Here is a 22,304-nt window from a genome sequence, read left to right as displayed (position 1 = left end):
TTTTTTTAGTGTAGAAATCCTTTTTTTTTTTTAATTATAGTTGACCCGGAGTGTTACATTAGTTTCAGGTGTACAACATAGTGATTCACCAAGTGTATACGTTCTGCTGTGATCACCACACATGTAGCTCCCTGTAATAACCCAGATAGCTGCAGTAAGTTTGGGAATTACTACAGCAGATATTCATTAACTTCCTTTAAATTCAAAAGCCTTGTCTCTCCTTCCCCCCCCCCTTTTTTTTAGATTTTATTTATTTATTTGACAGAGATCACAAGTAGGCAGAGAGGCAGAGAGAGAGAGAGAGGAGGAAGCAGGCTCCCTGCCGAGCAGAGAGCCTGATGAGGGGCTCGATCCTAGGACCCTGAGATCATGACATGAGCTGAAGGCAGAGGCTTAACCCACTGAGCCACCCAGGTGCCCCTCTCCTTTCCCCTTGAATAGAGAGTGCAGTTGAAATATTTCCAGGTGTTCTTCCGCAAGTGCGGGCCAACACAAGAGAAGGATGGCAACCATGCAATTCTGTCATCAAAGCACCCTTGGGCTTACACGTGAGAAGTGTTGTTGGCACTAGGTGTTCTGCAGCCATGGCCAGATAAGATTCAACAGCTCATACCAGAATTCAACCCAAGACTTTTATTATCAGTATTTTAAACCACTGAGCTAATTAATCACAACTTAATATCACATACATAATCCTAAAGATGGAGGGAGAGAACCAAGACTCTATTTATGGACTTTTTTTCTCTTTCAGCAATTTAGAAAGATGTAGCAGGAGAAATAAGTCACAGAAAAGAGAAAGAGTTTGTCCTTATGAGTCGTATTTGGGCCAAGTCTTTAAAGCTGGTTGAGTTTAAAGGGCAGAAGAGCACTTTGGGGCTCAAAGAACAAACAAATGTAGTGTCTTCCCCAGCTGGCTGGGACAAAAGCTTTGGGGAGGGTCTGCATGTGCTGAATCCTGAACACTAAAGTGAGAGAAAAGTTTCCAACCCAACTTCTCTATTGAAAAGCTAGAGATGACCTGGTCATTCCCATAGTAAATTCATGACTCAGCCAGGACTATCACATGAATCTCCAGATCCTTAAACCATTTCCTCTAACTTTTCCCCAAACTGCCAAGAAATATTAGCCATCATGGCCCATGTCCTTATATCACTTTAGAAGTTTCTGCTGTGCCCTGAGAAGTGAACAGGTGTAATCAATAAAACTACCAAGCCATGACTTACTTGTTCAGGCAACCAAGAATAGAGAAAAGGTATCATTCCTAGATTGGGGCGGGGTGGGAGCGGGGAGGTGTCCTATTTTACAAATCCTGCTTTTTGCACATTCAAAGACTACATTGTTTAGATTTTGTGCCTTTTTTTTTTTTTTTTTTCAGGTGTCTCCAGTCAAGGAGTACAGGTCAGTATATATTTTTTATCTGTTCTTCAGACCCGGGTGGCATTTGGCACAGAAGTTCGCCTATGGGTGAAACAGCAAAAACAACGAACAAGGGGCCCAAATGCAGAAATCAGAAGTAATTCATTTTCTTTTTTTTTTTTTTTAAAGATTTTATTTATTTATTTGACAGAGATCACAAGTAGGCAGAGAGGCAGGCAGAGAGAGAGAGAGGAGGAAGCAGGCTCCCTGCTGAGCAGAGAGCCCGATGCGGGGCTCGATCCCAAGACCCTGAGACCATGACCTGAGCTGAAAGCGGAGGCTTAAACCCACTGAGCCACCCAGGCGCCCCAGAAGTAATTCATTTTCTTAACTACAATATCTACTTGAGTATACTGTTTTCAGTTTTAAGGAGCCTAAATGCCCATTCTCAGATTTTGTTAAAGTGAAATGAGTATAAACAAAAATCAGGCAAATCTATGATAGTGTTAATGCTTGGTCACTGATTTCACTGTGTGATCTTGGGGGAGTTACTCAGCTTTTCCGAGCCGTCATTTCCACAACTATAGAAAAGGAATAATATTATTCACCTCACAGAATTAGATTTAAGTTATATAAACTATGTAGGAGCATTTGGTAACTACAGGAGGATGGCTTATTGATCCATCATGAGCAGCTTCTACAGGAGATAGTAAGCCAGAGGCTCTTACTTCTTGCTTAGAGAGTAAACCTGTTCAGTGTCTTGGGCTGAGTATATACAAACAGGTTCACTCAAGCTTAAATATACTTGGGCTTGAAAATTGGAAAAAGCACAAGTTATCTTCTTTATTTAGCTGATTCTTTTTTTCCAAATTAATTCACCACCTTTTCTCCAGTTTTCTCATTCTACTAAAAGACAACACAAATAAGTGGGGTTTGTTCTGCCAGTCTTGCCCTTGTGTCTATACCGAACGTGTTTACTTGACTTTGGCCTTGGTTCTTGGTTAAACTCATTGTGCTAAGGAACTTTTGGCATCAAAATTTCCCAGACACTACTGCCAACTAATTGGAGGTGGCAAAGGAGCTGAAAAATATTTTCCATCCATAGTATACAGACCACTTGCATAAGACTTTTTTTTTCAAATTTCAACATCTTAGAAATTGAGATGCATCTCCCAATGAATGATACCTTAGAAATAACTATCAGTGTTTTGTGTGCATGTGCACACGAGGGCACACATGTGCACTTGTGTCCCAGTACATGCACACGTGTTTGTATTGCTATATGTAATTATACATATTAAAATTGATTTATTCTTATGTTTAAATGTATATGGTAGCCTAGTCTATGTTATATATCAAAACAAACAGAGAAAGGACATAAAATCCAAACAAAAATTCCATATTCCACTAAGTAGTAAAATATGATAAAGCCATTATATAGAGATTTAAAACAAATGGAATTTAACCCCAGTTTTCTCATTAACACACAAGTTCCTTTTCTTCCTTCAGCTTGGGATTTCAGATTGGACATTTAGTGTTTCCTAGGGTTCATTGACTATCTGCTATTTACTGGTTCTGTTCCTCGATGGACCCAAGTCATAGAGTCTGCTTGCCTGAGGATTCTGTGGGCTGCTTCCTCAATATGCAGAGCCCCAGGCACCATGCCAGGCTTACTGAGTAATAATCACGCAGCTGGGGAATTTTGAATTTACATTCTAGGTAATTTTCTGATGCTGGGAAGCACTGACTTTGGAATGCTCCAGCACCCTGGAGATAGTACAGATGAGTCCTTGTTTGAATATTTGCTGGCTGTGTGTTCCAATGGGTGTCTCTTCCTTTCTCCTTGCCTCTATTTCCACATTTCTAAAATGAAAATATGGATTCAAGGATCTCCAGAGCCCCTTTCTGGCCTTAGGTATCTATGAACCAAGCCTGCCTGGCCAAGACTGCTATCTCTTTTGCACTCAAATATCAAGAGCGAAGAGAATGCCTCCCATCTTTCAGATGGCACAAAGCCTGTATTTCTCTTCTGTGTGTCTGGAGGGCTGATGGCAGTCCCAACAAGAGGCAGAAGTTGCAACTATCCTTGGAAACATGCCTGCTCAAGTGTGATCCAGCCAGTACAAAAGTGAGAGAGTTTTCTCTAACACCAAAGTCAATACTCTCATGCCAGGAAGTGTCTCCATAATGGAACAGCTGAGGGGAAACTAGAGTGAGCAGTTTAAATTATTGATTTGTAAAAGCTTCACATTCTTTCAAAAAGAGTGTTCAAACTAAATAAAAAGCATGTTCCTGGACTTAAGGGATTCATAGTCCTGTAAAATTTTCCCTGTAAATGTAAGTGACTAATAAGCTGCCAACTTTTAAATTTGCCAAGTTGGAACATTAAGTAATATAAAAATTAAGATATAATAATAATAATTAAAAATGAAACTACTATTTACCATCATCAGTCTTTATTAAAGAAATTATAGTATAATACCAAAATGCTTGAAAGACATAATCTCCAAACAAGGATAGTTTTTTGGTCAAAATATTCACTGCTTTCTCTTTCTTTTTCTTATTTCTCTATCAGGCTGGGTATTTGGAAACCATACCCTTCAGGAGCTGTTTAAACTAATATTCCAGTTTGTAATTAATATAACTGCTCAAAAATAAATAATTGTCAGTGGTTTTCTTTTACAATAATTTTGAGATATCTAAGTTTATTTTCATTAGTATTTTAAGATAAAGGCATGGTAGATTATAGTATAGTTAGTAAAATAATGCTCCATGGCTAAGACATGTTTGGGGCTCTTCATTTTTCCTAATTAACTTGCATTAACTTATAATCAAGATACTTACAGGATACCTAAATACAACTTGGCCATGTTAACCAACATCTACACTTTAACTATAGATAGGAAAACTCAAGCTTCAGAAAGAGGACCTACCCAAGCTATACAGCAGTAAAACTATGTAGTCACCACCTCAGGACGCTTGACTCCATGTTGAGTGACCATATGTGGCTCCATGTGTCTTCTTTACTTTTTTAAAAAATATTGGGGGGGGGTGGGCAGAAGGAGAGTGAATCTTTTTTTTCTTTTTTTTTTTCATTATTTTATTAACATATAATATATTATTTGCCCCAGGGGGACAGGTCTGTGAGTCATCAGGCTTACACATTTCACAACATTCACCATAGCACATACCCTCCCCAATGTCCATCACCCAGCCACCCTATCCCTACTCTCCCACCCCATAGCAACCCTCAGTTTGTTTCATGAGATTAAGAGTCTCTTATGGTTTATCTCCCTCTGGATCCCATCTTGTTTCATTTTTCCCTTCCCTACTCCCCCACAACTCCCTCCCCTCCCTGTCTCTCAAATTTCTCATATCAGAGAGATCATATGATAATTGTCTTTCTCTGACTGACTTATTTCATTCAGCATAATACCTTCTAGTTCCATCCACGTTGTTGCAAATGGCAAGATTTTATTTCTTTGGTGGTTGTGTGTATATCTATCTATCTCTCTCTATATATGGTATATATACCACATCTTCTTTATCCATTCATCTGTTGATGGACATTTAGGTTCTTTCCATAGTTTGGCTATTGTGGACATTGCTGCTGTAAACATTCAGGTGCACATGCCCCTTCAGATCACTACTTTTGTATCTTCGGGGTAAATACGCAGTAGTGCGATTGCTGGGTCATAGGGTAGCTCTATTTCCAACTTTTTGAGGAACCTCCATGCTGTTTTCCAGAGTGGCTGCACCAGCTTCCCACCAACAATGTAGGAGGGTTCTCCTTTCTCAGTATCCTTGCCAGCATCTGCCATTTCCTGACTTGTAATTTTAGCCATTCTGACTGGTATGAAGTGGTATCTCGTTGTGGTTTTGATTTGTATTTCCCTGATGCTGAGTGATGTTGAGCACTTTTCATGTGTCTGTTGGCTATCTGGATGTCTTCTTTGCTGGAATGACCCTTTCATGATTAGGGTCTTTGTTCATTGGGTATTGAGTTTGATAAGTTCTTTTTAGATTTTGGATACTAGCCCTTTATCTGATAAGACATTTGCAAATATCTTCTCCCATTCTTTGGGTTGTCTTTTGGTCTTGTTGATTGTTTCCTTTGTTGCACAAAGGCTTTTAATCTTGCTCAAGTCCCAGTAGTTCATTTTTGCCCTTGCTTCCCTTGCCCTTGGCGATGTTTCTAGGAAGAAGTTGTGACAGCTGAGATGGAAGAGGTTGCTGCCTGTGTTCTCCTCAAGGATTTTGATGGACTCTTGTTTCACATTGAGGCCCTTCATCCATTTTGAGTCTGTTTTTCTGTGTGGTGTAAGGAAATGGTTCAGTTTCATTCTTCTGCATGTGGCTGTCCAGTTTTCCCAACATCATTTGTTGAAGAGACTGTTTTTTTTCCATTGGACATTCTTTCCTGGTTTGTTGAAGATTAGTTGACCATAGAGTTGAGGGTCTATTTCTGTGCTCTCTATTCTGTTCCATTGATCTATGTGTCTTTTTTTTTTCTTTTTTTTTTTTCTTTTTTTTTTTTTGGTGCCAGTACCATACTGTCTTGATGATGACAGCTTTGTAATAGAGCTTGAAGTCTGGAATTGTGATGCCACCAATTCTGGTTTTCTTTTTCAACATTCCTCTGGCTATTTGAGGTCTTTTCTGGTTCCATATAAATTTTAGGATTATTTGTTCCATTTCTTTGGGAAAAAATTCATGGTATTTTGATAGAGATTGCATTAAATATGTAGATTGCTTTAGGTAGCATAGACATTTTCACAATATTTGTTCTTCTGATCCATGAGCATGGAATGTTTCTCGATTTCTTTGTGTCTTCTTCAATTTCTTTCATGAGTACTTTATAGTTTTCTGAGTACAGATTCTTTGCCTCTTTGGTTAGGTTTATTCTTAGGTATCTTATGGTTTTGGGTGCAATTGTAAATGGAATTGACTCTTTAATTTCTCTTCTGTATTGCTCTTGATGTATAGAAATGCAACTGATTTCTGTGCATTGATTTTTATATCCTGACACTTTACTGAATTCTATGAATTCTATGTATGAGTTCTAGCAGATTTGGAGTGGAGTCTTTTGGGTTTTCCACATAAAGTATCATATCATCTGCAAAGAGTGAAAGTTTTACTTCTTTGCCAATTCAGATGCCCTTTATTTCTTTTTGTCTGATGGCTGAGGCTAGGACTTCTAGTACTATGTTGAATAGCAGTGGGATAGTGGACATCCCTGCTGTGTTCCTGACCTTAGGGGAAAAGCTCAGTTTTTCCGCATTGAGAATGATATTCGCTGTGGGTTTTTCATAGATGGATTTGATGATATTGAGGTATGTACCCTCTATGAGGGAGAGTGAATCTTAAGCAGTCTCCACGCCTACCACGGTGTCCAGTGTGGGGCTCCATCTCAAAACCCTGAGATCACGACCTGAGCTGAAATCAAGAGTTTGACAGGTAACCACTGAATTACCCAGGTGCCCCTCCATGCTACTTCCGATCAGCAACAGAAAGCCATTGTGCAGGGCATGTGAATGCATATTGAGCGGCGTGAATTTCTGAGCAAATAAATACATGTTAGTGTTCACTATCCTCGCTTCTTAAGCAAAGAAGTACTATAATGAAAACAGTAATTTAGGGGCACCTAAGCTAGCATTTTTTAGTAAAGGGGAGAATAGGTGAAGTACTACACTCTAGGGTATTTTTGTATGATTGTGTGTGTGTTTGCAAATTTTCATTGGCTTTATTTATAGAACTGAAGTGCTAGACTAAAATATCAATGATCCTGACTCTTTATTGATTGAGTTACTGTACAAGCTCATTTTCCAGGCAAGTTAAATAATTTGGTAGTCCCCATTAGCAAAAACAAAACAAAAAACAAAAATACAACAACCCACTGATTTGGGTACTAAGTGTCCTCCTATTCCAGAGTATTTCAGAAGGCACAGTTCTTTGAAGAACCACAAGAGGTCAGGCTGATACCAAACACCGGCATCCAAATGCCTAGACATGGTCTTCAGAAGCTAAACTCAGGAAATAAATGGAGGTGCTTGTTAAACCCAACGACAATTATAAAAACATCAAAAAAATTCACTAAAATAGGATAATAAATAACGGGCTCCAAAAATTGTAGATTGTGATATAATTTCCATTGTTACTATTCATAGTAGCAATCTTGAACATACTTGGAGATTTACAAAGTGTTTGCAAAGGATTTATCACTACGATAACCTCACAAGATAGGCATGGCTAGCCCCGTTAAAGATGAAGAGTTAATCTTGCAGCAGTCAAGTTTTTGCACAAGGTAATGAGCTAATCAGTGAAAGAAGCAAAATTCAGAGGCAGGTCTGTCTAATTGCATCTACAGGACAGTCCCCAACATGACAGAGCAGTAGGGGATTCTAAACGATTGGAGGAGGGGAGAATTTCAGCTCTCCTTGGTGTCCTAAAGCCCTCACAGGGGAAAATTTCAAGGAGGAAAACACAATCCCACCATCCCCTTAGTCTAGACCTGCTTTGACCTCCACTGAGAAGCCATTAGTTTGGATGCCATGTATAGAAGTCTAAAATAAAAACATAAAAGGGGAGAGGAAATTTAGGCCCAAGAAAGGCAAGACATTCAGAAATCTTAGCCCACTTCTCCTCCAGTTGTGAGAGCCCTGGCCTCTTTCTAGTCCCAGCCCTGCTAGGCCCATGCCTTGCTCTTTGCCTCACAGAAGGGATTTCTGGCTGTCCCTGCAAAAGCATTCTTTACCTTCCCTGTCCTCCAGGGCTCTCAGAGAGTGGTCCTTTTCTGTCCTTGGTCACCATGCTAAAATTTCACACATACTGAGTGAAGAGGGTCCTCAGGATATAAAAGAAGAGGCATTTGGGCATAAGTTGTTGTTCCTCCCACCCAATGGAAGAACTAAGGACTTAGCTTTATTTAAGCCACTTTATTGAGAGAGGTCACTCCTCAAACTTAAACCGTCCAAGGTGGAAGGGTCTTCAGAGACCATCTAGTTCGATGGTACAGTTCAAGCAGGCCTATAATCGGAAGCTTATTTTCCACACTCCTTGCCCGGGACTGTTCAAATATTCTATCCTGACTTTCTGCAATTCTTCTATGACCACCTTTGATCTTCGTAACAATGCTCGGAATGAAGCATGGAAAGTGTTATTTTTTCCAAGTCTCTAGTGAGCAAATTGAGGCTTTGAGTACTTTGTCCAAGATGACACAGCTAGTTAATGGTATGTGGCGGAACAAATTCCCTAACAGGATTCCTCATCTCCCTTCAGGGATCCCTGGAGGCCTGGACAATGGGAGAATGCAAAGTATGTCTATGTTGTGAAGGAGTCTGTTCCTAGGCCATTTGACTGTTTGGGTTTTCATTGTTGAAATCTTATATTCTGCCTAGTCATTCGCAGGGGAGCAGAGGAAGGGACAAGTGGGCTTGAGGAGGGAAGTGGCATCTAAACACTCTCAACAGTGAACCATCCCCAACTCCCTCTTTCATATCTGCTTTCTCAAGGGCAAGAGAGGCTGGATGGCAAGATCAGAGGGCCAGCCGCCAGGGAAAGTTGCCTTAAAGAGGTGTCTCTCTCATGTAAGAGACTTTGTTTTTTCTTTTCCTCACTGACCAAGATACCCTGTCCTCTGCTTCCACACTGCCTGTGCCTGGCCCACTGTGGTCTCGATTACACATTGTGCTATGGCTATCTGCATCTTCGTTTTTGAAGATTTTATTTATTTATTTGTCAGAGAGAAAGAGAGAGCAAGAGGGCACATGCAGGAGGAGCAGCAGACAGAGGGAGAAACAGGCTCCCTGCTGACCAGGGAGCCCGATGCAGGGCTCGATCCCAGGACCCTGGGATCATGACTTGAGCTGAAGGCAGACAGCTTAACCAACTGAGCCACCCAGGCACCCCAGTTACCTGCATCTTCTCTGCTTCCCTAATGCAGATGAGATAGTGAGCTTATTGAGACAGTGCTTATAACTGATTTCTCTCTGTATCACCAGCACCCAGCACTGTGTCCTCCAAAGAGTAGTTAACCATTGGCTCTTTGTGGAATACATGAAAGTATCAGTGATGATTCTGGAGTTTACAGTCCTTTCTTGACTCAAGCACAAAGCTGCAAATGTGTACATCCATGACCTAAGTGTAAAATACATTAGCTTTGGGGCACCTGGGTGGCTCAGTGGGTTAAAGCCTCTGCCTTTGGCTCAGGTCATGATCCCAGTGTCTTGGGATCGAGCCCCACATCGGGCTCTCTGCTCCTCGGAGAGCCTGCTTCCTCCTCTCTCTCTCTCTGCCTGCCTCTCTGCCTACTTGTGATCTCTGTCTGTCAAATAAATAAATCAAATTTTTAAAAAAATAAAAATAAAAATAAAATAAAATACATTAGCTTTGGAGAAAATTATCCTGTGATTTTTTTTTAAAGATTTTATTTATTTATTTGACACAGAGAGATCACAAGTAGGCAGAGAGGCAGGCAGAGAGAGAGGAGGAAGCAGGCTCCCCACTGAGCAGAGAGCCCGAAGCGGGGCTCGATCCCAGGACCCTGAGATCATGACCTGAGCTGAAGGCAGAGGCTTTAACCCACTGAGCCACCCAGGTGCCCCTTACCCTGTGATTTAAAAGACCCCAAAGATTTTCCAGCCTTTTTCCTGTTTGGAGACCTAAAGGAAAGAGTACTGTCTGGGAGATAGGAGATATCTTGAAGAACTGTGGGGAAAAGTAGAACTTTAGCTGGAACTATGAGAAGCCTATCTTCTCGCAGCCAGGCTCTAAGATCTCTGGTAAGTACCACACCACCCAACCTCAACAGTACAAGTACCAAATTTCAACAAGAATCTATATTTAATAGTCTCAGGTGCCCTAAACCTGATATATGTGATAATACTTTTAAACTCAGCTGTGTGATTCTTTTGCTGAGGCTTTCTCCATGCACTGTCAGAGGACTTTGTCAATATATAATCATTTACTAATATCTTGAACAAATGATTCATCTCACCTATGCCCATGCATGTCTCTAATAAGGTATTTTAATGAGTCTACATGTCGTGACTGTAAGTGTAGTCAAGAGTGCATGGTGACCATTGATGTTTATTTCTCTAATGAGGATGTGTTGGAAATCAGCCATCATAGATTGTGGGATATTCTAGACCAGCAATGAGGAGGAATATGTTCAAGCACTGGTTTCAATGGTGTCTGCCCTTGCGGCATTGATAAGCCACATAAATTTCCCAAGGATCACTATTCACATCTATAAACTAGTAAGTATAACATCGTTCACTGTATGTTTCAGGGTTATTGTGAGTCTCAACTCAGCTAATCCATATAAGAGTAGTTTAAATATTGTGAATCAGTTCATAAACATGAGCCAGTGTTGTTTTAATGGAACTGGAATGGAGTAAAGTGTGGTCTCTGTGCTCATGTTTAAATGTTACTTTATCCCACACAGCTGATATCTGGAGGAGTTCAAGTTTACCTATCACATATTGCCTGTACTCTGGAATAAAATGCCTCAAATGTCATTCGCACACCAAGTATTTACTCAGCTGACACTGAATTGAAAAGAATCTTAAAACTCCAGTCTACTCCTGAGAGACCACTAAAACTAAGGAGAAATATTAGTGCATAGGTACTACCTTCCCTTCTACAGGACCTGTGATGATAATTACTAATTAGTCATAGCATGTGTACTCCCCAAGGCTGGATGCACCTTCAGGATCCTTCTAAATAGAGCAGCTTAGGCAGCCATTACTATGTTTTTATAGTACATGCAAAAGTTCGAATTCTACAAATAGACCCTCAGACAGAGTAAGTTAATAATAAAAACATTAGACCTTTGTTTTCAAGAGATAGTAAATAGATGTCGCAGCCAACACGGAAAACTAACAAGCCATCGGATAACATATGGGAACTCCTTGCAAGAATCTTCTGTATCTTTATAGCAATGCAGAAGGAGTGCTGTTAGAGTTAAATTAAGAAGAGAGGGAGGGAAGGAAGAAAGAGAGGGAGAGAGGAAGGGAAGGAGGAAGGAAGAAAGGAAGGGAGGAAGGGAGAGGAAGGAGGGAAGGGAGAAAAGAAAAAGCAGGCAGCATTTAAAGTTGAAAACCTACTCTCTGAATAATTAGGTGTTGGAGCAAAAAATCATACCTATAGCACTTGTCTCACTCCTTATATAAGGAGTAAGCATCTGCCTTCCATCATTAACTTACTCCTGAATGCCGTAACTACAGAAATGGGTTTCCTGTGTCTCAAAGAAAAAGTCTCATTTACATTTAATAAGTTCTGGTTAAGCAGATAAGGAAAGTTGTGTTTCTATTTCAGGAAGCTTTACATCCAGAGGGCATGTGTGTGTGTGTGTGTGTGTGTGTGTGTGTGTGTGTGTAAGCCTGCTGCCCGAAGTTTCTGTTCTGAGGGACAGTCCACATAGACTAGGATGCATTAATGTTGATGTCGCCATGCTTATATTGGTAGATTGACTGTGGTGAGTTCCAGGATCCCAAGGTCTACTGCACTCGGGAATCTAACCCCCACTGTGGCTCTGACGGCCAGACGTACGGCAATAAATGTACCTTTTGTAAGGCGATGGTGTAAGTATCATACTCCTCAAAATCAGAAATATGAAAAAGCTGGGAGAAAATTTATCATCACTAAAATTATTATTTCCAGACATTTTCTTTTTATACCAAATTACATTTTACTAAGGTACCAATTTCCATTCATTCCTCTTTTTTTTTTTAAGATTTTTATTTATTCATTTGAGAGAGAGAAAGAGCACAAGCAGGGGGAGAGGCAAAGGGAGGAGAAGCAGACCCCCTGCTGAGCTAGGAGCCGGACTCCTCTCAGGAACTTCTTAGGAGACCTGAGCTGAAAAGGCAGATGTTTAACAATCTGAGCTACCCAGGCTCCCCCCTCTCATTCCTCTTTTATTTTGATGAAAATAAGCCATTGAAAAAAAAGCCCTTTATCAAAGAATAGAGGAAAAGATTATCCTTTAGAATGCAGTCTAGTCAAACTTTACTAGGATCCTAGGAAGATTCCATCAAAGACCATATGTATTGATTGAATTTACACGTTTGTAAGGAACAGAACAGATGCTGTAGATTTTAGACACTAAACTGTGACCTTCCCAAGGGATCAGTTTGTAATTAATAAAAATTTATCCAACCAAGCAGTCTTTCAGTCTAATTGATTGCCCTAAAACCAAGGATTTTAACCCTTGTTTAAGCGAGAAAAAAGTCTCATACTCACCATGGTCTTCATTTTCCGATATTAGAGTTTCTTCCATGAATGTCTTAATTTCACTCAACTTTGCTGTAAAATGGCTAAACACAGGGATTATATAACTCCCTATTAATAATAACAGGGCCAGGCACATAGAATGAAATTAATACATTAATATGGGCCAACTTGCTTATGTAACATATCTGATGAACACCAAACTTTCCCAGAAGAAAGGCAGAAGGGTAAACAGAGATTTGATTTAATGGGCACTTACTGCTGAGGAGAAATGAACATATGACCTGCTATAAAGTACCAAATGGCTGAATATCTGGTTCAACCTCTTATATCTTCTCATGAGGACTGTGACACTGGAGTCCCTTTGCCATTATCTCTGTCACTTTAACCTTTTCTGGTTGTATGCGTATTTCCTCTCAGAGAATGAACAATTGAAACCAGGATGTCAAACTTGGGTAAAACGATGAAATTTGTTTAAGATTCATGTTTTCTATAATTTGTCCAGATGTCATATCTGAGTACATTTAATTAACCTCTGCCAGATCATAAATGTGGATACCTGTAGAATCAAAGGATTGCAGGGAACTTGCACTGTCAAAGCTTTTTCCAACCTTTGTAATGAATACTAATGATAATTCACTGAGCACACATTTGTCTTTCTCTTTTATAGGAAAAGTGGTGGGAAGATCAACCTAAAGCATCAAGGAAAATGCTGAATTTTGTGCAATGTTTGTGCTGACTTTCAGCCACCTCCTTTCTCATTTCTATTTTTCTCTAATGGATCCCTTAAATTTATAAAGATGTGCCTTCTACTCTGCCTGGCTCTTGGGTAGTTCAGTATGTATCAATTTCCCTGGATTTGCTTGTCATTAAAGTAAATTCTGTAGAAGCATTGCTTGGGTTTCTAATTTGAGATCAAGAAGATACACGGATACATTATGGAACAATTGACCTGGCACAAACTTGGATAAAAAGACTTGTTTTTTGGATCTAAATCAACCAAGCAGTCGTTGTGGGATCTTGGGAAAATCCCTTCCCCTTTCCTGTTTTTGGAGTTGCCATATAGATGATGAGAGATTTTTAACAATGTGACAATACATTATGTTTATAATTATTTTACAATACCTATTATTTAGGTGGTAGATCCCATGATACCACTTCTCCCTAAATTCAGGAAAAGTGCTTTATATAAAAATAAAACATTCATCCTCCCTAGACCACAGTTTTCTCATCTCTTTGGAATGGTAGAGTTTTGTACATAGATGTTACCCTTTGTGTATACAATGGAATGGGACCTAATCAAACTGGGGATGCATCTGAACTTTAGCTCAAGAGCCAGGGAGATTAGGGTACATTAGTCAAAATATACACCTTCTACTCTTTGAAGTGTGGGATTTGTGCTCTTCCATGGGTAAAGACTACTCCCCTTGCAGGACAAAAATGCCCATGAGATACATAGTTCAGGTAAGGCAGCTAGAAGAGGGTGGAATGTTGAGTCACACGGACCAGAATGCGAGTCGCGGGCCTCACATAAGCTGTGTGTCTTTGAACAAGTCATCTGACTTCTTTCCTTTACAATGTATTCATCTGTAAAATGGGGGTATTAGTATCAACTTCCTAAATTTATCGTGAAGATTAAGAAAATGATATATGTAAGCAGTTAAACAATCTCTGATGAGTAAGGAGAGCTCAAAAATCAGTAGCTTACCCAACTATGTTCATTCATCCGTTTCAGCATGATACAGTCTTCACCATCCAGGATATTTTTGTTCTTTTTCTCAGTATTTAAATAGTTTTTTTTTTTTAATGCCTACCTTCCGTTCTTTCAACATTTTTTTTTTAAGATTTTATTTATTCATTTGACAGACAGAGATCACAAGTAGGCAGAGAGGCAGGCAGAGACAGGGAGAGAGAGAGAGAGGGAAGCAGGCCTCCCGCGGAGCAGAGAGCCCGATGCGGGGTTCGATCCCAGGACCCTGAGATCATGACCCGAGCCGAAGGCAGCAGCCCAAACCACTGAGCTACCCAGGCGCCCCAACATTTTTGAAAATTCTTGACATGTGGGGTTTTTCTCTGTCCTGTTTTATCTGTATACTAAGTGCCCTGTTCATAAGCAAAATTATGCTCTTTTCTCCTCTTCAGTTTCTACTCCCTGGTATAATTTAGTTACTTCTCATGTAGACATGTAGGCACTGTGTGTACTTTGGAAACTGAGTCATTGTGAGTCTTTGAACATATTGTCTCTTGATGTGGTCCACTCGTCCTTTCTCCTATTGGAACTGTCCCCTCCAGCCGGACCAGGTTCCTGTTGGTTGTCCCAACAAAATGTCTATTTCTACCACTGTTCCCGACCCTGCCTGGAAGGCCTCTTGCGCCACCTTGAGCCCCTCCAGCCACCCTTCCTTCCTTATACAAATCTCTTGCCTACCTTACCTCTTAAGACTACCATTTATTTCAAGGTTTATTTCAGGTGCCATAACTGGGTAAATAATTCAATTATTATCTCTTGAATAGTTCTGAACTATTCTTGGGGGTGGAAGAGAAGCACCTAAAAAATAAACCACAGAAGGCCAGAATAGTATATTTCTTAGAAAGAAGAGGCAAGTCACATATAAAATAATCAATGACCAGAATATAGGAGTTTGGGTTCAGAGATGTATGTGTTTGTCAAACCTCGGTGAATACACACTTAAGATTTCATATCATAGTTTGCAAATTTAAGATCCAAGGAAAAGAATGTAAACATGTCATGTAGTCTTTTCTTTACATGTAGTGTGGTCTTAATTCCAATATGCATAGTGAAGTTTTTCAGACAATGATACTGAAGTCTGCAATTTACTTTGAATTGCATCAAGGATGGATTAATGGACAGTTACATGACAGAACTAGCATAGTAAAAGAGCAATGGTACAATCTAGCACGTAGGTTTCAGGGGATTCACTCTAAAATTATTTTAGTATTGCTGTACGTTTAAAATTTTTTCAATAAAAATGTTTCTTTAATGAATTTTAAAAACACAGAGTTTCTTCCAACAGAAGCAAATATTCATAATTGTGTTTCTGTTTCTCATTATGGTGAGAGCCAGGACAGAACACACTGTTTTGAGTATGGCTTGTACTCTTCTCTTGAAAGCATAAGAAAATAATTCCTTTGATCTGAACACTCCTATCTGTCATTAAACCTTCAAACGACCATGGGAACATTGTCAAAACCGGACCATACCAAATGCATAAGCACTGAGTATCCTCAGGCATTTTTCTTTCCCTGCCAAGCATTGCCAAGTCACATTTCTCTCATCTGTTTGCCTCTTCCTGGTTTTTGGAAGCCAAATTCACTGCAGAAATGATGTTCTGTGTCAGTAAGTAGGCTGAGTGAGGGGGCTTTGTCTGGAGGTTTGTCTGTACCTATGTAAAGTTTTCTTGAAGTAGTACACATAAACATATGCACCCCCACACACATCCTCTAAAATTGAGAGGGAAGCAACAGGGGGGGAAAAGGGCCAGAGAAAATAGTAACTAAGATAAAAGACTAAAATAACTCCCCACAACAAATTAGGTGAGGCAGTCTATTACTGATTGCCCAGGCTCCCATTGATCAGCACCCAAACATAATCACATTTAAATTTAGCTATGGTCGTGAAGTTGCAGCTCCATTGTCTGAAAGAGGAGGCTGAGGTGGAGGGATATAAAAGATTCATCCACAATCTTGTAGCCATAGAGCTGCGGAGTCTCTACTCGAGATGGTCACTTCCATCCCATATTCCTAAACTACTTTTCACGTAATTTAGGTAATTTAAGTGACTTGGATATAAGTGTTGAATTGGAGGGATTAGTCCTATATGTTTCGAGACACCAGAATTACAAGTATTCATAAACTTAAAAAAGGCTTAAAAGAACATGCAAAATAGAGAGGAGAAGGGACTTGGGGGAAATTGGAAGGGGAGGTGAACCATGAGAGACTATGGACTCTGAGAAACAATCTGAGGGGTTTGAAGCTGAGCGGGGTGGGAGGTTGGGGGAACCAGGTGGTGGGTATTAGAGAGGGCATGGATTGCATGGAGCACTGGGTGTGGTGCAAAAATAATGAATACTGTTATGCTGAAAATTTAAAAAAAAAATTTTAAAAAAAAGAACATGCAAAGAGGGTGACAGTATCTACCATAATTCTTAACATGTTAACACTGATGTTAATTTCATGATGGGGCTAGAGTTGTAGCCTGAGAAATCCTGGTTCAAAGGGGTTACTAACTCTGAACCAGGCATTCTCTGAAATGTTCTTGCTCTTTCTCTGACTTTCTTCTTTTCTTCCTCAGAGCTGGTATCTGTGACTTTACAGAATTTGAGTGCATTTCAGTTCTGTAGTTCGACCTAAGGGAAAATAAGCAGAACACATGTCTTCCGTTTTGTGTGAGAAGATTTAGACCTAAACTAATAAGGGAAGGGAATCCTTGCATGGCCCCCATTTAGCTCACTAGTTATCCTTTAGATTTGATAAGACATGTACACTAAAAGAAGGCACATCATAAAGCACAATTCCATAAGTTTTGGTATATTGTATTTCCAGTTTCATTTGTCTCAAGTGGTTTTTGTTTTTGTTTCTGTTTTTGTTTTGTTTTGTTTTTTAATTTCCCTGTTGATTTCTCCCTTGTCTGCTGGGTTATTGTTGTTTGAGGAAACGTGTTGTTTAATTTCCACTTATTTGTGAGTCCTCCCATTGTCCTCTCTTATTGATTTCCATTTTCATAAGTTTGTAATTGAAAAATATATTGATATGTCTTCAATTTCCTTAAATTTGGTAAGACTCATAGGGCCTAACAAATGATCTGCCTAGAGAATGTTCTGTTTGTACTCAAGAAGAATGTGTGTTCTGTTGCTGTTGGATGCCCTGTTCTGTTCCACTTCATCCATCAGGCCTAAAAGTAGTTCAAATTCAACATTTCCTTTTTAATGTTATATCAAGATGATTTATCTTCTGTTGAAGAGGGGATATTACTGTGTCATTGTCTGTTTCTCCCAACAGTTCTATTAGTATTTGCTTTATATATTTAGATGCTCCAGTATTGGGTGCCTATATATTCACAATTGTTTTATCCTCACGAATTTTATCATTATATAATGACCTTCTTTGGCTCTTAGTAAAGTCTTCATGAAAAAAAAAGTATAGAAGGTAAAAATAAATGGGAAGATATCCTCTGTTCATAAGCTGGGAAGAAATAAAATGGTTAAAATGTCCATAGAACCTAAATTGTTCTGCAGATTCAATGCAATTTCTATCAAAATTCCAATGGTATTTTTTACAGAAATAGAAAAAAATAATCCTAAAATTCATTTGGACCCACAAAAGACCTTAAATAGATAAACTATTGAGAAAGTCTTGAGAAAGAAGAGCAAAGCTAGAGACATCACTCACACTGATTTCAGATCATATTATACAGCTAAAGGAATCAAAGCAGTATGGTAGTGGCTTAAAAATGGACACATGAACCAATGGAACAGAATAGAGAACCCAGAAATAAATTCACACATTAATGGTTAACTAATCTTCAAGGAAGCTGCCAAGAATACAAAGTAGGAAAGATAGTCTTGTCAATAAATGGTATTGGGAAAACTGGATATTCCTATGCAAGAGAATGAAGTTTATCTTATACCATATACAAAAACCCTCTTGAAATGGATTAAGGACTTAAACATAAGACCTGAAGTTGTAAAACTGCTAGAAGAAAACAAAAGGAAAATCTCATTACTTTGATTTTGACAGTGACTTTCTGGATATGGCATCAAAACACAAGCAATAGGTGCAAAAATAAACAAGTGTGACTACATCACACTAAAAAGGCTTCTGCACAACAAAAGAAATGGTCAACCAAATGAAAAGGCAACCTACAGAATGGGAGAAAATATTTGCAAACCATGTATCTGATAAGGGGTTAAAATCCAAAATACATAAGGAACTCATACAACCCAAATTTTTAAAAAATTGGCTAAAGAATGGGTAGAGGAACCGAATAGATATTTTTCCAAAGAAGATGTGTAAATGGCCCATAGGTACAGAGAAAGAAGCTCGACATCATTGACCATTAGGAAAATGCAAATCAAAACCACAATGAGGTATCAGCTTACACCTGTTAGGATGGCTATTATCAAAAATTCAAAAGGTAACAAGTTTTGGTGAGGTTACGGAGAAAAAAAATTTATAACTTGTTGGTGGGATTGTAAATCAGTACAGCCATTATGGAAAAACAGTTTAAAAATTTCTCAAAAAAATTAAAAATAAAACTACCATGTGCTTCAGCAATCCCACTGCTAGGTACGTCTCTAAAAGTAAAAAGATCCTGATGTCAAAGAAATTTCTGTGCTCGCATGTTCACTGCAGCTTTACTCACAATAGCCCAGATATGGAAACAACCTAAGTGGCTATTGACAGAGGAATAAAGAAAATTTTGTGTATGTTGTTAAAGGATAAACTGAGGATCACTAAAATTTACACATTTATTTGGGTAAACGTTGATTCAAATCAGGCAACACCAAAGTTGAAATGGTTAGGAGCACAGACAGAAGCTAGAGGAAAGGCTTTAACACAGATATAGAAGCAAAGCAAAGCAATTGCTTGGTTGACCCTACCTGTAGCAGTTGGCTTATTTGGGAGAACCTAGTTGGCTATTTGCAATTGGTTTTGCCTACATTCCATTTCCTCTGATTCGAGCCTGTTGACTTTGGTTTAGTTTGGTTTTGCTTACTATATAGTCTGCCAAGGCATTAGAGCCACTTAGTGCAGTGTCCTCCTACCTTAATTACTTTAAACAGTATATACAATTGAATGTTACTCAGCCAAAAAAACAAACAAACTAAAACAGAGGAAATCCTGCTTTTTGCAATAGCAAGAATGAACCTAGAGGACATTATGCTAAATGTAACAGCCAGACACAGAAACATGAATGCTGCCTAATGTCATATATATGTGGAATTTAAAAAAGTCCAAGTCACAGAACCAGAAAGAAGAATGGTGGTTTCCAGGGGTGGGAAAGGTAAGGGAGAATAGGAGGATGTTGGTCAAAGGGCATACATAAAATAAATAAGTTCTGGTGTTCCACTGACAGCCTGGTGACTATAGTTAATAACACAGTATTGAGAAAGTAGGAAAGACCATCAGCTGAGAAAAGGAAGAAGTAGTGGGAAAGGAAACCACACAGTTCTCAGGTTAGAAAGACAATGGCAGTTACTGAATTATTCTATTTTTTAGACAAATAGTTTGACGTCATAAATACAGTCCTTGAGTTCTCTTTATACAGAAAACTGTTCACCTAATAAAATCTAACCCATTTTGTGGTCATAATTTTGATAGATGTGCAATGCTTTGAAAACAGTTTTATAGATTTAAGCAGACACCATTAAATATTTTCATACTGAGTATTTCAAGAGGCACTGAGCTACTCCTACAGGTGTCATAACTAATTATAGGTTAATTTCTGAGACTTACTGAGAACCTTCATACTCTTTTATGTAAGTGAAATTGGCATGATCTCAAGAACACATCACCACATAAGACTTCACGCCCGCCTCCCTAAGGACACCAACTTTCCGTTTCCCAAATCCTAGAATCCAGGAAGAGATTTGCCTCTTGCTAATACACTTTACCTGGCTCATTTCAAGGGAACTGTTGAGCTTTAAGAGATTTTTTTGGTGTATTTTAAATATGGCAAATATTTTCCCTCAGTTAGTGGCTTTCAGCAAAGAAATTTTGGATTTTAATGAAGTCTTGAGACAAGGAAAGTGAAGCTCTCCATTAAAAAATCTGCTTTTTGCGTCTTTTCCTGCTTCTATTCTTGCCCAGGTCCTGTACCCCTAGCCATTTTACATAGCATATGTCATTCCTTGCAAGGGACAAGGAGTTAATGATTCTCTAGGATAAATAATATCTAAAGAAGGACCAAATGAGAAGGAAAACAGGATGCAAAAAAACTGAAAATAGAAGGCAGAAGCAAGGAAACATGACCTTGAATCTGGAAAAATATCAATCATATAAACAGATCCAGCAATAACATAAATGATATAATTGACAGATGAGGCTATCAAATCAGTTATCTCTTCAAGAAAGTAGAAGAGCATGTTTAGTAAGGTAAATGGAAGATAAAAGAAAGAACGATAGAAAAAAGAAGAACCAAAATGTATTATGAAGATGAAAATATCAAAATGTCTGAGGAAAATAAACCTTATGGTGTTAATAGCAGATTAACTAGTACAGAAGAAAAGACTAGCAAACTTGAAGATATGTATAAGAAATGAGCAAAAATAAAGCAAAGGAAAAAATTTTATATTGAAAAGAATACCTGTAAGTTGTAAGACAACTTCATGCAGTGTGGGAGAAGGATGATGAGGGAATGAAAAAATATTTTAAAAAATAATAGTTAACAAAATTTCTAAGTTGATGAAAACTATAAACCCATAGATCCAGGAATCTTAATGAACCTCAAGCACAAGAGTTATGACAAAACTCAGCATCACCTATAAACCTTTCAGCTTAAGGCCTGTCTCTGCATTTGAGTCTAACTATTTCTCAAAATATACCTTATTTCTTTTTTATATTAATTTTTTATTTTGTATTGCATTAATCTTTATTATTAGAATGCTGGTTAGCACTTTATGTGCTTCCAACTTTCTTATGTCTGAAGGTCAAATCCTCTGTGATGGCTGATCCTGACCACCCCTCTCAGCCTTTCCCCCACCACCCCTCACTGCCCCCCAAAATGTGCTCTCCTCAGGGGTCCCCTACTTATTTGTATATAACATTAATCAAATTGCTTTCTTCTCCTCCTACCTGTGAACCTCTCTTACTCATCTTTGCTTTTTTTTTTCCCCAAGATTTTATTTATTTATTTGAGAGAGAGAGAGAAAATGAGAGGGAAGAAGGTCAGAAGAAGAAGCAGACTCCCCGTGGAGCTGGGAGCTAGTGTGGGACTCGATCCCAGGACTCCGGGATCATGACCTGAGCTGAAGGCAGTCGCCCAACCAACTGAGCCACCCAGGTGGCCCTCTTACTCATCTTTAAATTTGCAGAATCTAATAAATTTCCTGCAATCAGTAGGTTCCACTCAACAAGTGTTTTCTGAGAAAAAAATGAAGGTAAGCTCTATGAATCTGTCTTTGTTTTCACTACATTTTCAGCATCTGGTAATACTTGAAATAATGGGTGCTCAATTATTATTTTTGAAGGAAGGAAGGAATTTTTTCAGTTAGCATTTGTAAAATTAATATCATTCTACAGGCTTCTATGGGCAAGACCTTATTTTATGCATGGAGACATGGAGACACAGTAGTGGAAAAGATCCATGTAGGTGTGTACATTTGTGCGTATGACTGTGTGTAGATATTTATTTCCTTGGTGGGAAAATATACAAGTAAATACTTAAATGAGGAAGATAATTGTAGATATTAAAAAGAACAAAGAAAGTGGTAAACCTTTGAATTGTCAGAGAAATCTTCACTGGTGAGCAAGTAATATGTAAACTGATATTTCTAGAAAAACGAACTATTCAAATCTTTCAACCAAGATTTTTCCTAGCAGAGGAAAGAGTGAGTACAAGAGCCCTAAGGAGAAGGGCACATTGTGTATTTGAGAAGGAGAAAGAAGGTAAGTGTGGATGGCATTTATGAACAATGACTAAAATCCACCTGTGAAAAACTTGCTAGAATAAAAATATTGAATAGGAACCAATACAC

The 22,304-nt window shown here is 38.8% G+C and overlaps 1 protein-coding gene across 1 annotated transcript; it reads left to right on the top strand.

Annotated features, from left to right (window-relative positions):
* Window positions 1-8,362: 8,362 nt before the first annotated feature.
* SPINK6 (serine peptidase inhibitor Kazal type 6) lies at window positions 8,363-13,304 on the top strand. The gene is made up of 3 exons (XM_032337922.1): window positions 8,363-8,509; window positions 11,824-11,939; window positions 13,259-13,304. Exons 1-3 carry the CDS (start codon window positions 8,363-8,365, stop codon window positions 13,302-13,304), a joined length of 309 nt encoding a protein of 102 aa, XP_032193813.1.
* The last annotated feature ends 9,000 nt before the right edge of the window (window positions 13,305-22,304 follow it).

The sequence above is a fragment of the Mustela erminea genome, chromosome 3 (assembly GCF_009829155.1).
Source record: "Mustela erminea isolate mMusErm1 chromosome 3, mMusErm1.Pri, whole genome shotgun sequence".
NCBI lineage: Eukaryota > Metazoa > Chordata > Mammalia > Carnivora > Mustelidae > Mustela > Mustela erminea.
Note: the sequence above shows the minus strand (reverse complement) of the source record. Positions and strands in the feature narration are given on the sequence as shown.